Here is a 16706-nt window from a genome sequence, read left to right as displayed (position 1 = left end):
TCTGTCTTACAGGAAGCCCAGGGGAGAGGGCAAAAAGTGTCGGAAGGTGTACGGGATGGAGAACCGAGACATGTGGTGTACTGCCTGCCGCTGGAAGAAGGCCTGCCAGAGGTTCCTCGACTGAAAGACTCCCCGGCAGAGGGGCTCGGGGCCCTGAGCCGCTCCTGCCCTGGCCTGCCACTGCAGGTGTTGGAAAGAGCTTTTCCTACTGAGTAAAACACAGTTGAAGCTGGGAAAAGCCCTTTCAGGAACCTTGGAGGAATAACAGCAAAAACACAGAAAAATTGTTTAAGTCACCACCCATGACAAAAGAAAGTTGCTCTTACTGAGAACCCAGCCTGGAGCAGCTATAACTAGTTTTTTTTCCTTCAAAAGAAAAGTCAACTTTTTTTTGCTGTATGTCTAGACTTAAAACTGTGGACTTCTGTTGCAATTGAACCAACAAAGCCCATTTTACCTAGAAAGGAGGCATATTTTGATAAGCTTTCTGAATTATGCCATTTCCAAGATTTTTTTGACACTTAAAAACAAGCTACAGGTTATTCAGTAGCGTTTGTACAAAGACCAATACTTACTTTTGTTGTGAATAATCTTTTCCCTATTTTCCATTTGACTTCTTGGAGCAGTATATGTCAGGATGTGTTGCAAGAAAGCGCAGCACTCTGGGCATCTTTTCTATGGCTTTTTATTTGTTTTTCTTTTAAGAATGACCCCAAACTGAACCATGGTAGAGCTATTAGCTTGTAGGGCCCCAGATGGCATAAACTCGAGAAGGGATTGTCCACGGAAATCACCAGCAGACTTCAGCCCCAAGCTGAGTTCAGGAAGTCCAGCTGTCACCGTTGGGAAACATCTAGGAGTCTTCCTTGGATCCATAAGAAGCTCTTCCCCTAAAGGCAGCACAGCTAACTCTACTCTCTACCTGCCACAACTCAGTCAAGAACTGGCACCTGTAGCCATCTGGGTAAGCCTCGATGCTTCTTTCAGGGATGTGACACAAATGGCAACTCGGAGCTATTTGTTACTGCTTGTCTGTCAAGATTGTAGCCAGGTTAATGGGTCATTTTCCTTCTCTCCAGACTCCACCACTGACTGATTTCAGAAGAGGTAGAGAATTCCAAACTGTCCCAGCAGGTTTGCTTTAGGCGACAGAGCACAGCCCACATGGCCCCACCTGTTGAGAAAGTCATGTTAGATCAACAAACCACTTCCATTCTGAGTGCACTTTTATAGGTTTTATGCTTTAGCATGTCTGGGAGATGAGTTAATTAACAATATAAACATTATGTGAGTAAATGGAAAGTCCAAACTTTAAGTTTTTCTTATAAAAATATTGGAGCTATTCATTTAAGAATTTGCTCAAAAGGAAAATGCTTGTAGGTATAGGAATTTCTCAATTTAGTAGGGCCAGGGCTTGCACTGTGTTCCATTTATTGGGCTTTGTAACTTACTTGCTTGTTTGTTTGGGGGATAGTGGTGTGGGGAAAGGGGAGTCATCAAGCCCTATAAATAAGCTCATTCTCTATCTACCCAACTCTCAGTTGCCCTGCTAAAGAGTTATTTCTCCTATACCTATGCATAGTAGGAAGAGCACCTTATAGGAGGCACTGTATAGGGACAGGGGACATGGGATCAGCCATAGGAATGTTAAATGAAATTGCACAGAGGAAAGTTTAATATATGTCTAGAGATTGTACATACACTTTTTTAAGCGTAGAAAGAAGACATCTAGTAATGACAGATATTCTTTTTATATACAAGCAAAAGAAAGTATAAGGAGGTTCCACAGCACAACATCCACCATCTGTGCATTCACATATTATGGGACTTTTATTTTTTAAACTCTCATATAAATTTTTTAAAATTACTCCTTGGAAGAGATCCTGGTTTTTTTCTTCATTTATTTTTTCCTTTAAAAACATTTTAAGAGAAGAGAAAAAGAGCTTCATCTAATTTTGCATCCTGATTACCAATCAGTACTAGTCACAGCACCAGCAATACTGTATGTTTTAGACTTACAAGGTCAGCCAGGAAATGGCATTTTTTAAAATGCAGAAATGTGTTTGTTTCTTCTACTCTAGCATGCCCTTTCTCCTCCTGGTGTCCTGTCACCCCCTATGTAGCACCACTGATGCGAGATGATGCTCTGGCCTGGTCCAGGAAGCCCTGAGCTGTGGGCAGATTGCCCAATGGCCTTGGGCGGCCAGAGCTGGTCACCTGTTTAAGCAAGTTCACCATGTGTTTAAATGACAGGGTACAGTCCTGGACCAGAGATTTTTCTCTTCAGCAAAGCTCCCTGGCCCTTGATCGTTGGACTGTTACTAACAGAAAAAGATTCAAGTCATGAAGTATAAAATCCATCCTTCATCCTAGAACTTTGAAACACAAGGAGGGAGAGATCTTTGCTATGGAGCAGTCCTGGAGCAAAGCCCCGTGGCTTCCACCCCCAGATATATGCCCCATGAGTAGTGCTGAGCTCCAGCTTAGCTGAGCCAAGCTCAGTCCTTACCTGGTGTTCAGCCAGTGCACAGGTATAAGCAGAACTATAGAGCTGAATGTAGCTTCCCTGGGATCTCTTCTCCTTTCTAAAGCATTTTTCACACGGTTCTGTACCTCCTACCCAAGTTGGGGCTGCTTTCTGCCTGCTAGCCCCGTGCTCTGTGTACTTTTCTTTTCTGGCTTCAGGTGCAGATAGACCCTCAGTACCTTCCTGGACACAGACACATATTCCCTGGACCAAGACATGGAATAACTAGTAGACCACCAAGCCACAGGTGGCTGGTCTTGAAGAAAAGGGATTATACTCCTTATAGGCCACCCAGAAGGCTATGAATTCCAATATACACCACTGATCGTGCAAGTTAGGGTTTTTTTTAAATGTAGCATTATTTTGTTATATTTCGGAACTAAATGAAGTGCCAAATTAGCCAGACATTCGTTTGATGCCATCTCTGTGGAACCAAGTTCTCTGTGTGTGTTCGTTTGGCTGGGAGGAGGGGGGGGGGCTAGGGGGAGGGGGAGGGGGAGGAGGAGGAGGGGAGCAGGCTGGCGGTGGAACTGGAGCCCTGGCCACCGCAGGGAGCTCAGAGGCCTATCTATCTGTGCAAAAGGCATGCAAAACAATGGATTCTGGTCCCAAAATATTTCTAAGTAAGGCATGATGTAGCCTTTTGATTTTTTTTCTCCTTTGACACCCCAGCCTTCAGAACAGGTTTTTCATCTCTCTCCAAAGAAGTCATTTCATAGTGACTGACAGGACATTCTCCAGAGAGCAACAAAGCAGAGTGGCCAGCAGGCAGTGGTGTTAAGCCTTGGGCCTTCCCAGCAGATGTGTGCTGCATTGGTAGGAGGCAGTGTGACAACCTGGAGAAAACACACAGGTAGCAAGGGAGTCGGGGGGAGGTACGAGAGGTCTGTGGACACCTGGCTCTTGCTCGTCTTCTTGGTGCTGATCAGCTAGTGGTCACCATCCCTAAGTACCTCCCAGGGAGCTGCCATTTTCTCCTCTGGGAGCAGCTGCCTGAAGCAAGGAGAGAATGACCTGAAGGGAAGTACCTCCGGCCAAGAGTGCAGGGCTGCTGTGCCCAGCCCAAGCGGGCCATCTCTAGCAGATACGGACTTCTCTCCACCACACTAGCTGAAAAGTTTTCTCCCTTGGTTGGCAAAAGCCAGTGTCAGGAAAAAACCTGTGGATTTCTGACCAAGAATGTGTGCACTTAGCTGCAATGTGCCTGTCAGCAGCTCCAGGCACCAACAAGGTGCCCTTTTATTAGACAGTTCCTGCCCGAACATAACCATATTGCAGATGAAAATTTTCAATAGAGAATGACACAATTCTTGACCTTTCTAAAAACTTTTCAAAGAGGTAGTCACATGTGTATATGTTGCAAAAGATTTTTGAAACTGAAATGTCCTCCATTAAATCTCAAGAGCACTCGAGTTTTAAGTCTGCTGTTTCTGGTGTCACACTAAGCCACACTTTTGAAAGCAGCCCTGGGTTCTGAATTAGTTGGCACTGCTGAATCCATGTTCCCCCTTCATCAGAATCCAGATTGCAGCATTCACTTGCAAAGGTTCAGAGAAAAGTGGCCAGAATTGTACATATAACAGAGAATACCTTGAGAATAGTAGCAAAATACTGTAAATAATATTCATTTCCTCAGGGAAAAATAAAGGGCATGCAAAAATAGGTCTGGAGACTCCTAAAACTAGTAAGAATTTTGTTATCACTAAAGTCTTTTATAGTCAGAACATTTTTTTTTTTTTTCAAATGAACATGGTATCATTTCAAGACAAATTTACGTGAACTGGGCAGTACTGACATTTGTGAGGTGTAGGGGAGTGCCCTGGGAAAACGGTTTGGAGCTGACCTGTAGCCTAAGGCTAACATTTGAAACACAGGTGCAATGCCTGGGGGTGGGGGAGGGGGACGGGGGAGGTGGTATTCTTAGACTCATGTAAGGCTTTTTCTGAATGTAATTGTGAATACAAAGCCTTGCTGGTCCTTTTTATCATTACCCAATGGATGACTGTTTCTTAGCTATCAGCAGAATTCCGTAGGTGAAAGCAAGCCGTGAACAATGTACATTTTGCTTTAATAGCATGTTAGCGAACAAACTTCCATGGACTCTTGTGGACTAGGTGCTGCTTTTTCTCATGACTCTGTAGAATTGCTGTCGACCACATCTTCTGTAGCACTGACCTGTGTGAACTTGGGGAAGAATTTGTGCATACAAATGAGTGGAAACAGAGGATTCATGAATATGAATGAGAATGTGAATTATTTTGGAGAATGCCCTGGGCACACGGGTCAACTGGAAATTTCATTTCTCTAAGAAAGTAGCCCTACCAGCGGCACGGACTGTCCCTGTTCCTCGTACCTGTGGGGATTCCTCCATATTGGAACTGTTTCATGTGTCTTTTTTGCATTGTAACTAGCCAAACCTGAAGACAGTAAATAAAATGAGATTAGCACTTTTTTTAGGTACCAGTTGTATCACTGAGTAATGTACACCAATAGAGCAAGAAAGTATAAAATGTATTTAAGACCAACTGGTTTGCTTATTATGACTGACTTTGAAACAGCCCATATCCAATGATATACATGCTTTAAAAGGTATATCTATCAATCATAGGACCAGGAACCAAAATGGGAATTTTACTTCTGGTCCTGTTTTGTAAATAGTTCCTTTTTTTGAAGACAATCTCATGTTTTATAACTTTTGTTGTGGGTCTGAGAATCACAATGGTAATATGTTGTGGCAAAACGTAATCTTTAAATACAAAAATAATTATAACTTAATTTTCCAAATAAAACAAGAAACATACTGATTAGGCTTCTACAGTTCTAAGAGACATGACACTTTGGTAATAAGTGTCAGTACTCTACTTCTCAAGTTAACTGGAAATATTTTACAAGATGCAGTGTTTTGTAATCACAAAGAACACAGACATTTTGCGAGAAATGACCTTGGTTTTATACATTGTAGCTTATTTTTTAAAATACAGTATTTTACCAGACAGGAAGTGTTAATATTATAAGTAATTCCTGCTCACCAAACGAAGGGCTATGTCTCTTTTAAGCAAATGTTTTGATGCATATCTTTTTAATTAACCCTCTGCAGCAAGGGTAGAAATACAGATCAGATGGAATGGGTATTATAAGAGAATCAAGATAGCAACAGCTACTCCTTTTATCATTACTAGTGTGTATTTTCAAAGTATGGAAGAAGACGCCTGAAGAGTCATTTTATATATTTTAAATCTAAAAAATGTTAACAGGTATGCTTATAGGCCATGGGAGAAATATTCTTATAAATTTTTTAATGTAAAATGATAAATTCTATGTCACAAAGACAAGTTTACCACTTGACCTACCAGAATCACAGATACTTGCACTTAACTAGCAAGTATCATTTGGTGGAAATTTCTAAAATCATAGTAGATAGGCCCAAAGATAGAATTCTTAGGTGATCAGTAGTGTTTAAAATAATTTTGTCCTGAGCACTAACTATATAACTGTAATTTCTACATAAGAACAAGTGCTTCCAAGATATCGTGGAGGGAAAAAAGAAAAAAGGAAAATAAAAAACAAAACAAAAAAAAAGAACAAGTGCTTGATTTTTCACTGTGAAGAACTGGCAGGCACATGAGGTTGTGATCAGAAAGTGACTGCGTTCCCAAGAACCAGGAAACAGAGGGAAGTTGTGAAGAGTTTATTAAAACTATACAAATAATTCAGAGCTTTGCCAAAACCATTTCATAATGCTGTGCAGTTTTTTCAAGCCCACTCACTGTTAAAACATGAAAGCATCTTTTCTAAGATTTTAGTAATCCAAAAGCTAGCCTAATTAGCCAAGTATGCAGATAACATCAAAAGCAAAGCTGAGATTGAACAGCCATACACCCGTTGGGCAGCTCTTAAGAGGTGGTCAGAAGGTCACTCAGACCTTGGTTTCAAACAGGCTTTAGAATCTGCACACTTGAGGACTAGAAATGCGCAGAGTTAGGGAAAGCCACGTACAGCCTTGGCCCCTGATCTTTGAGATGAGGCGTCCTGCAAATCTCTGTTTTTACTCCTTGGATGTCTCCATTGTTAGCATTAAAGTCCCCAAGAAGTTTTTATTGCTGTACGGTTTTGAACCAAATGAGTCTCATTTCCAAAAGATTCCTAATTCTATATAGGAGAGGTTGCAAATGTCAGTGCCTCAGAAGGACCAGGCAAGTTCTGTAAATGATTGATGTGGGTAAGGCAAAGAGGAACACAAGAATGGTGGAGACCAGGTTGAACTGCAGAACACATGCCCTCTTTGAAGGGGCGCCCACACTCAGCTCTAGACAATCAGAACCATGCAGAAATCAGGCCCAGGGCTGCTAGATCTTCTGACGTGGAAATACGATATTACCTGACACATACGTGTTGACAACTAACTCAAACTCTTGGCCAACACTGTGCAGACCAAAGAGAAGCTGTACACAGGCAGGTGCAGCCTGCGGCCCCCAGTTTCAACTATTGGGAAAAGTGGATTTCACATTCCACAGCTGTCAGGTCAGGTTCATCCATCAGCCCCACAAACTCGCATGTCGGCACTATCTGGGCAACTAAAATAAAAGAGGGTAAAAGATGATTTCTCCCCAGATATCATTCTCATGGCAGACTTGAATATAGATACGCTGAGTTATCCAGCTCTCTCACTCTGCCTCCTTTTGGCATGCCCAGGCTGTACCCTGCAAAGCATTGAATCACTGTTATCCTAATTTTCTTACTGTTTTCTACCGTGGCCACTGTGATGAGGGGCTGGCAAAGAGCAGCCTCGTGCCTTCCGAGAAGGCTGCCAGAAGCCTCTGAAGCTTGAAGCGAGCACACATTGCCTCCTGGTGCCAAAGCCCTTGGCCAGCCTCCCTACACTCCTTCCCTCTCCATCCAGCATCATGAGTCTTCGTTCCCATGTAAAATTACCACTGCTTCACTTCTGATACAGCAGAAGCCTTGCTTCAGAACTGCTAGGCATTTAGGTTATCTCGGAGTGTCCACTAACCTCAAAAGGAGGTTTTTCCACATACAAAACCCTAGCATCTTTGAGAGGAAAGCAAAATGAGAATAAATATGTCATGAAAAAAATTAGAAGTTGCTTCCTTCATTTAGATGGACTAAGTTATTTTAAACTGTATCTTACATCAGAGTGCTGATGGTATTGGGATAATCACTGACCCTTTCATGTATGTAATAAGGTACGTCTCGTTCACACACACTATTTCATTTGATCTTTGTAAGAACCCAGTGTAGAACAGGAATATTTAAAATCAACATTACCCACCTCCAAGGCCAACCCAGAGTAGTCTTGAACCCGAGTCGGCCTCAGTATTGCTTGCAAGGAAGAGGGAAGGGGCTCATTAAAGGCCTGGCTCAAACATTAGTCTTCCAGACTGACTAGGGACGTAAGAAAACCCAGGGACCCACCATGTTGTCAAACCATCTTTTCAGTCCAGGCCTTTCAGCATAGACATAAAGAGCCCACCCGTTACTCAGTCATGTTGCCAAGTGCAAACTGATTTATCCCCATATGAATCCTTTTACTGTAGCGGATCCCTAATCCCTAAATTTCAGCCAATTTGGTAGTTAATTATAGGAGCTTATTAGCTAAATGTATGTTCTGAGTAAAAGTTTTGACTCCTTGGGGAAAATTTATTTTGCTGCTAGCATACAACATTTGCTATGTATATAAACTTAAGTCAATGCCAGAAATTTTAAAACCAGCTCAAATTTATAATCTGTAATGATCAAATCAAAACATACTGTAAACCCAGAGTTGGAAACGCCTGGTAATATGGTTAAGTCATGTTTAAATATGAATGCAGTTTAAATGACATTGGCAATGCCTGAGATTTCTTTCATTGTGAATGGTTAAAAGGCAGTCCAATATATGAATGGATTTCATCTTACCTTTCTCCTATTAATTTACTAGGTGTAACATCTTGAGTTTAGAGTAAAGTCATTCACAGGCAGTTGGGTTGTGGAGCTAGAAGGAGCCTCAAAAAACACTTTTTGGCCAGACTCCTACATCATGAACAGGGTTTTTGATGAATAATATTTATTATTATGTTTCTGAAGTAATACAGTGTTGGAGAAGGAAACAGTTTAGTCCTTTCCTCTTCTGATGGAAAAGAATCATAGTTAGTGCCGTTGCCATGAGAATAACAGGATGTAGAAAGACACATGAAGAAAGAAAGAAGAAGAAAGCTATGGTTCCAAAAGCAGGTAACCATAGATTTTGAAAGAAGGTGGAGATGGTGATTGAACTGTAGTCGTTGTTTTTTAAAAATGTTCTTTCATGTTAGGCACCACCACGTAGTTAATAACTACCAACTTCTAAAGAGAAAATCCCCTTGATTTATTTATATCATGAAAATACTAAAAATTAATTCTCAAGTCTAATTAACTATTACATTATCTTGCTAGGTCCATTTCCCTAAATTTTTAATTCAGAAAATTAACCAGAGTTGGCCAGATGCAGTGGTTCACGCCTATAATCCCAGCACTTTGGGAGGCCAAGGCAGATGGATCGCTTGAGGTCAGTAGTTCGAGACCAGCCTGGCCAACAGAGGAAGAAAGAGTGAAAACAAAAGAAGAAAGAGTGAAACCCTGTCTTTACTAAAAATACAAAAATTAGTCGGGCGTGGTGGCGCACACCTGTAATTCCAGCTACTTGAGAGGCTGAGGCAGGAGAATCCCTTGAACCTGGAGGCAGACGTTGCAGTGAGCCAAGATTTCACCGCTGCACCTGGGGTGAGACTACCATTAAAGAAGGAAATTTCCTTTAAACAAACAAAAAAACAAAGGTGCTCATCTATTTCTTCTGAATTCTCTCTACATTCTTGACTTAAGAGGAAAACCAGCACTCTAGAGAAGAAACTGAGCTTTAACAGAGAACAGTCCCCATTCTAGCTACCAGTCTTGCTTTCCCCCATCTTGGCAAGCCCCAGTGAATTTGCCATTGAAAGATTACCCTCCCCTTTGCCCTCATCTCCCTGAGCTAGAGGCCAGGCTGTTGTTACCATTTTTTCAATTCCAAAGCCCCTGATGGGACATTCTTGTTTCTGTGCTACTGCTTTCTCTCTCTTAAATTAAGGTGCAAGGGGATAAATATTACTATGACTGGGATGTAAGGCTCAGTCAGTGTGGCTATCCCCTTCCTTCAGGGGAAATATTCCATCTGTCTGAATGGTTATAGATGATCATGAGGAGAGCGGCTTAGTCAGCAGCCAGCCAGCCACGCTCATCACAAAAGATTTGTTCAGACTCACTGGAAAGAATGACAAGGCAGATAGCTAACCCTTTCACTGTGCCTCAAAGCCCGCCGTGCAAGTCACCAACCCTACCGGTCCTTTCCACGTGTGAGGCTAATAGAGTGATCAGAACCAGGAATGTGAGCCGAGTTCCACCTTAGGAGGGGACAATGAGGACAGAGCAAGAAGGCTCCACGTTTACTCACTCCAGGCTCTGACTTCTGCCCACAATTAGAGAGCATGAAAGCAGAATTGGCCTTTAGTATGTGAAAAGGAAGTGGCACCTGCAGCGTATAATTGTTATTATTTCGTATTTATGGAAAGAAAAGGACTCCAGCCCACTCGTGTTGTTAAGCACTTGTCCCTCACCCCACTGGAGCCCCTTCCTATGTTTTGGGCACAGATGCCTGGGACCAAGAGGAAAGAGGAAGAGCGGCTGCCAGAGTGTGAATATACCCCTCAGGGATCTACAGCGGAGTTTAATGATAAACTACCCATACTCTCCCAAAAAAGGTTGAGGAGCAATGCAGAAATTTGCAGATTACAAACCCTTATTTTACTTTCTAAGTCTTTTTTCCATACTCTGCTTATTGGAAATCAGTGGCTGTGATGTGACCAACACCTGTGATGATAGCAAAGCCCCTCCTTTCACAGTCTCCCGACTGTTCGGGGAACCTCCTTGGTCATTGGTAGAAAGCTTTAGAAAATACTTAGCTTTTTAGGGAAGAACTAAAAAATCTCCAAAACATACTAGTCCCATGACTTTGATAACTGAAAATGTCCTGGGTGTAAACTAACCCAGGAGTGGGGATCATACATGTTTAAAAAAAAAAAATCCCTGAATCAATATTTTCCTACAACACCCCCTAAAATTCCTATTTTTGTAATTAATGGTTGGACAGTGATCAGCCATTTAAACATAGGCTTTCTGGAATAACCAGACACTAGAATAGTTTCCAAAGTGTTTTGTGTATCAAAATCCTATATACTTAGAAGAAGAACTCAGGATAAGAAAAAATCGCTAGGTCCCAAAGGGTTCATGACTATCATCAGATGCAACTGCGAGTGGCCTATGGTCATTTTTTCAAATGAGAAGACTGGAGAGAGAGAACAACAGTAATCACAAAACCTCTGTTGCCCTTAGTCCATGACAATGTTTAAGGAAACTTTAAAAAATTAAGCCATCTGAATTGTTTTCTACACCAAATCTAAAATATTAAAATGAAATTATTAAATATTTAAAACGGGGTATTTAGTGGAAATGCAATCAGTAGAAAACATTGCTTTTTAGTGCCTGCTAAACAAGTAAAGGAGAAAGAATGAAGAGAAGACAGCAGTCCTTCCTGTGTGACACTCATGTGAAAATGACAGGCATTCACATGCATTGAGTGCTAACTCAAAAGCTAGGTGGCAGTGCTGTCCAATGTTTAGAGATCTTTTGAACTATAATCTTACCACCATTCAGAGGTAAGTACTTGCTTAACAAAAGTCTTTAATGTTAGTGAATGAATGTATAAAGTTATAAACTATGCATTTTCAAAGAGTAGCATGTATTTTGTATCGAATCCAAGTAAATTTTTTTCATAGCTACCTACCACAACTGCAAATTCAAAATAAACTTGGATACATATCCTTATGGGGATACGGAAAGCCCATCTATATTCTCCTACTTGATGTTTTTAAAGGTTGAAACTTTACTCTGAAACATCAGGCTCTAAAAAATTCCATCATTAAGATGAATAAATGGGAAATGGTTTGTTACTTCTTATGCATAAATGGGAAATGTTGGCTGTTAGAAAATGTGCCCAGTTCTTTAAAGGTGGATGTTCTAGTAACGCTGGATTAACAAGCAAACAAAACTGCATGAAGTGAATGAATATTTCATTGGATAAAGTTAGTATAGGTTTTATCTGTTGGGCTTAATTCTCAATCCCAGAAAAAAATATTCTTCAAGGGGTATCAGTTATAGTTTCAAAGAACAAAATATGAAAATATTGTCCAGCAAAGCAAATCATTGATCTTTTTTCAAAATTCCTTATATTTTGGGAAGTGTATATAGAATATCCACAAATTTCTTCAGCCCTCTTGTTTATTTCATATTTTCATGAAACCTTTTCCCCTAATAATTTGTCCTCGCTCTTTAATCAGTGCTTTACTACATTACTCAGCACGAAAAAATATCTTTTCCTTCATCTGACAATGTGGAAATAAAGAACTCCATTTCTCTGTCATTCTGGTTCTCTTCAGTGTCCACTGAGAAAGTTTCTCAACTGTTTGTAAAATACGGGGGAAAAAAAAAACACACATTTCTAAACCTGGTACTTAAGGTTATACTGGATTGTTTGCTACCTAATTAGAAGTTATTGGGGGAGGGGAATTGTGTCTTTTTATATGATTTTTAGCCAAATCCAGATGTTCTGATACACATTTCTGAATACCTATCTGACTGTAAATACAGCCTGTGGAGGTTCAGGTTGATAAACCTTTTACCTGACTGTTCCGCAGCCATGCTCCTTGCCAGCTTCTGGCACATTGTACATAGATTTGTTGAATGTTTAAATGATGTTGTTTTTCTAAATGCTGTTCTCTAAAACAATTTTTTGAATTTCTTTTGCTTTCCATTGTTTTAGACTTTGTGTGTTCGTTTAAAAAAAAATGTTTCCTAAATATTTAACACCAGGAAAAATATTTTTAAATAAACTGGTGCTAATTGAAACAGAAGGAAATTTTCAGATCGAAGATGTACAATGTTAAATGTTCATACCAGTTAAACTGCACTTTTCCAAGGGGACAGCTGGCATCTACTTGAAATGGGCATCAAGAGACCACCAAATGTTTACAGTTTCTGTGGCCCGTTTAAGTGTAAAATGCAGAAGCGGCTCTGTCCCCCCAGAGTTAAGGATTTGCTACACTGGTCCTCTGGAAGCATTCAAGTAGAAGAAAAGGCTTATAGTCAGAATCACTTTAGTAATCGTCTTCTGGTCCTTGGACTTTTCTGTTCTGTAATGCTTGTAACAATGAATATGGTGTTGCCAATCTAGTCTGATATCATCGTTGACCTGTACTTACTTTGTGGATGGTTCTACCTGGGGTTGCACTGGCACAAAAGAGCCAGAACACTGGACTTTCAAAAGACCATTTTGACTTCTACAGTGTCCACACACATGAATTTAAATGCACTTGTAACTGGTTAATTACCATGAAGTAAGTCTAACTTCCACTTAATAAAAGTTTTTGTGTATCTGCTTCTATTCGGAGACCATTTATTTGATTAAGGATAACTAATGTATACCAAGAAAGTCTCGCTGGGGCTTGGGGTTTTACGTAGAGTTGTAAAAATAGTTCAAAACCAAGGAGATGTCTTCATCATCAAGGCCATTTTTAGAAACATGTGGAAGGCATATGTCCTCAGGTTTGGCCCTGCTAATGACAATTTCAACCCATTCCCTTAGCAATGATTGTCCAGATATGTTAGCTGCTGACCCTGTGCTGCTGACTGTTGTCCCAAGCAAGTAGACAATGTGGCAAACGGAGGGAAAATAATACCTATTTTGAAGCTAAGCCAGCCTGGAATTGTCATCCTCAGGCCTCGGGCCCCCGAGGGTGGGTTTCTGCAAAATTGACTTTCAGTGCCCACATGTTTGCCGTGGAGGAGGGATGGGCATAGCAACCTCCACATACTGTGCTCAGACTGCAAGTGTGCCTCTCCCAAGCCCTCTGCTCCCAGGGTCCCAGAGGCTCTCCAGGTCTCAGTGACTGGGACACGGCAGAACCCTCAGGGGCAGGGCAGCAGAAAAAGATATTGAGAATCTGGGCCGTAGATGTCCTGCACGGTTGTGTGGAAAGCATAAATTTGCAAAATAAGTTTTTACTAAATACTATACAAAGGGATGCTGCAGCAAACAGCTGATGAGGTAATGAAATTTTTTAGTGTAAAAATGCAAGCTACTTTCCCCTCAAAAAATACCCTGCAAGAACTTACATTTCCTAAGGGTGAAGACCATGTCCTGTGTGTTGTACCCACCTTGTGTCATACTCTACCAGGCATATAATAGATGATCAATAAATTTTTTAATGAATGAACAAATTGTTCAGACAGCATTTCTTCAGGCTTCAGATGTGCTTTCTGCCTTCAACCTACTATTACTGGAACAAAGCAGAGTAAATAAACATTTTAGGCCGGGCGCGGTGGCTCACGCTTCTAATCCCAGCACTTTGGGAGGCCGAGGCGGGCGGATCACGAGGTCAGGAGATCGAGACCACGGTGAAACCCCGTCTCTACTAAAAATACAAAAAATTAGCTGGGTGTGGTGGCGGGCGCCTGTAGTCCCAGCTACTTGGAGAGGCTGAGGCAGGAGAATGGCGTGAACCCGGGAGGCGGAGCTTGCAGTGAGCTGAGATTGCGCCACTGCACTCCAGCCTGGGCGACAGAGCGAGACTCCATCTCAAAAAAAAAAAAAAATAAATAAATAAATAAACATTTTAAAGACTGGCATAGACATTTATTTGGAAAGCCACATTTTTAAAATTTCTTTAGAATATGTACATTCTCAAAATTGCCAAGTCCAAATGACTATATTGATTACATAATAATTAGCCAATACAGGACAAAGTGTGCAATCACATGGTTACTGTTTTATGTAGAAATGCCTTGCGCATAGCAATTCAGTAAATAAGTGAACAAAAATAAATGCTTCTAAAGGAAATGAATTACAACATAGGTCTGGGCTCTTACAAGCAAGCAGAGTAAATGGAATGAAACTATTAGGATCTGTGTCAGTAACACAGGAGAGAGAATCCAGGCTGGCATTAAGGCATAATAGACACTATTTTAAGAGGAAGATCTGCGTATTATAGTCATTGTTTATTTGTTTGTATCTGTGTAATATATGCACATAGCTACAAAAAAATCAGGGTAGTAAAAAGCTTACAGTGAAAGCAGGTCCCTGCTGCTGTGCCTTTTTACCCCTTCATTATGCTTCCAGAAGCAGCCACGTTGACTTGTTTAACTGTTTCTTCTGGGACTTGATTCCATTTATATCTTTTTATTTAATTATATGCAAGTATGCCTGACAAGCAACAGTCAGCTCCAGCCAAGGCATCTATGATATCAAGAGCGAGAGGGACAGAGCACAGCACAAGGCTGGAGAGCGATGCACAGGGACTGGCAAAGTGCCCAGCACAGGGAAGTGCCCTGTGTTACAAGGGGCACCCCCTGCACACGGTTGAGACCTAATGCTCTGAACAACACGGGCATCTCGCTGGGCACTAGGACGCTTGCCTGTGGACTGATCCATGAGTCTCTCACAAGTTTGCTGATTGTGAATCAATTCTCCAAAGCACAGTAAGCCTGGGTAACCTGAAAACAGTCAAGTGTCCTCACCTCCAGATTAAACCTGCAAACCAGCCCCAGACCCCAGGCCAAAGCCTTCAGTCAGCCAGCTGGCTAGCAGGTCGCTCATGATCTCTTTTAATATCATCTGCACAGCAATTCCTAGTTTTTGGTGCATTCCTTACTTTAGCTGATTTCACTGTAATGCCCAGATCATCCCAGAAAAGCAATTCATGTCAGATGTTACAGAATGGCTCAGCTAAGGGAAAATTGCTCACTGTTCACCTTGTGGCTACAGCCAGAGGTGCTGGAAACCAGCTGCACCCATATATTTTATGTGTTTGGCTACAAGTAATAATCCCAGTCAAACGAGACTAAGCAAACACAAGTGGGGATTTACTGAAAGAACACATGGTGTCTCTGTGGGACCCCCAGTCAGATGATGTTGCCAGGTCACATAGAGGCCTGGAACCAGGAGTCAGAAAGGCTTTGGGGAAAAGGCAGCCACACTGCCCTTCCAGTCCCATCCTGTCATCCACTCTCCAGGGGGCAGCGAGATCAAGACTCCTCTCTTCTCTAGGGTCTCTTCCCTCCTACCCTGCATAGCTGCCTTTTTTGCTCTTCCAGCACATGGTGGAAAATGGCCAGCAGAGGCCTACATGACCTTCCAACGCATGCAATCAAGAGGGGACTAGAATTTTGGAGCACCAGTTCCAAACTCGAGAGAATTTGATTGCCCTAACAAGGGAGAGGCATCTTCCCCTGCTCCAACCAACTGGGCTGGGGTGAGAGTGTACTGTTCGGGGCCACATGGAAGTTTCTCTAATAATAACATTTGCACTAACCTAATAATAAAGTGTGGGTGGACGTGGGCAGATCACTTGAGCCCAAGAGTTTGAGACCAGCCTGGGCAACATGGTGAGACCCCATCTCTACAAAATATACAAAAATTAGCCAGGCATGATAGCAAGTATCTGTAGTCCCAGCTACTCAGGAGGCTGAGATGGGAGGATCACTTGAGCCAGGAAGGTTGAGGCTGCAGTGAGCTGTTTGTGCCACTGCACTTCAGCCTGGACAATAGAGCAAGGCCTTGCCTCTAAAAAAAAAAAAAAAAAAAAAAAAAAAAAAAAATTATGAGATTGGGAAGGAAATGATTGGTGGAAGAAATAATTTTACCATTCCTAGTAGAGGTTACAAAGGCCATTTTTCTTGGTAATAAATATAATCATGGGTTATTATACCCAGGAGGGATCTGAAAGGTCATCTAAGTTAACTCTTGGTTCACAAATGAGATTCATGACCTGTGAATATCATATGACATTTTAGTATTGTTTGATGCCAGTTTGTTTTCAGAAGATTCCATTGTTTACTTGTTTTCTGAAAGATAAGATTATTATCTAGGCCACTGAAAACCATCTATGAAAAAATTATTTTTAAAGTTAAAAAAGGGGCCAGGCATGATGGCTCACACCTGTAATCCCAGCACTTTGGGAAGCCAAGACGGCCGGATCACCTGAGGTCAGGAGTTGGAGACCAGCATGGGAAACATGGTAAAACCCAGTCTCTACCAAAAATACAAAAATCCAGG

General features: G+C 41.5%; 1 protein-coding gene across 2 annotated transcripts in view; it reads left to right on the top strand.

The window, feature by feature from the left end:
• Positions 1–13037, top strand: part of ZNF704 (zinc finger protein 704) — a 263019-nt gene extending 249982 nt beyond the window's left edge. The window contains exons 9-10 of one of the 2 annotated variants that reach the window (XR_010121895.1): positions 13–964; positions 3200–13037. Coding sequence is in view for 1 of the 2 variants with exons in the window: in XM_055286600.2 (XP_055142575.1) it covers positions 13–124 (112 nt within the window). In the remaining variant the exon portion in view is untranslated. Of the gene's footprint in view, positions 1–12 lie in introns of both variants that reach the window. The other variant, XM_055286600.2, reaches the window with a different exon arrangement.
• The last annotated feature ends 3669 nt before the right edge of the window (positions 13038–16706 follow it).

Source organism: Symphalangus syndactylus, chromosome 7 (assembly GCF_028878055.3).
Source record: "Symphalangus syndactylus isolate Jambi chromosome 7, NHGRI_mSymSyn1-v2.1_pri, whole genome shotgun sequence".
NCBI lineage: Eukaryota > Metazoa > Chordata > Mammalia > Primates > Hylobatidae > Symphalangus > Symphalangus syndactylus.
Note: the sequence above shows the minus strand (reverse complement) of the source record. Positions and strands in the feature narration are given on the sequence as shown.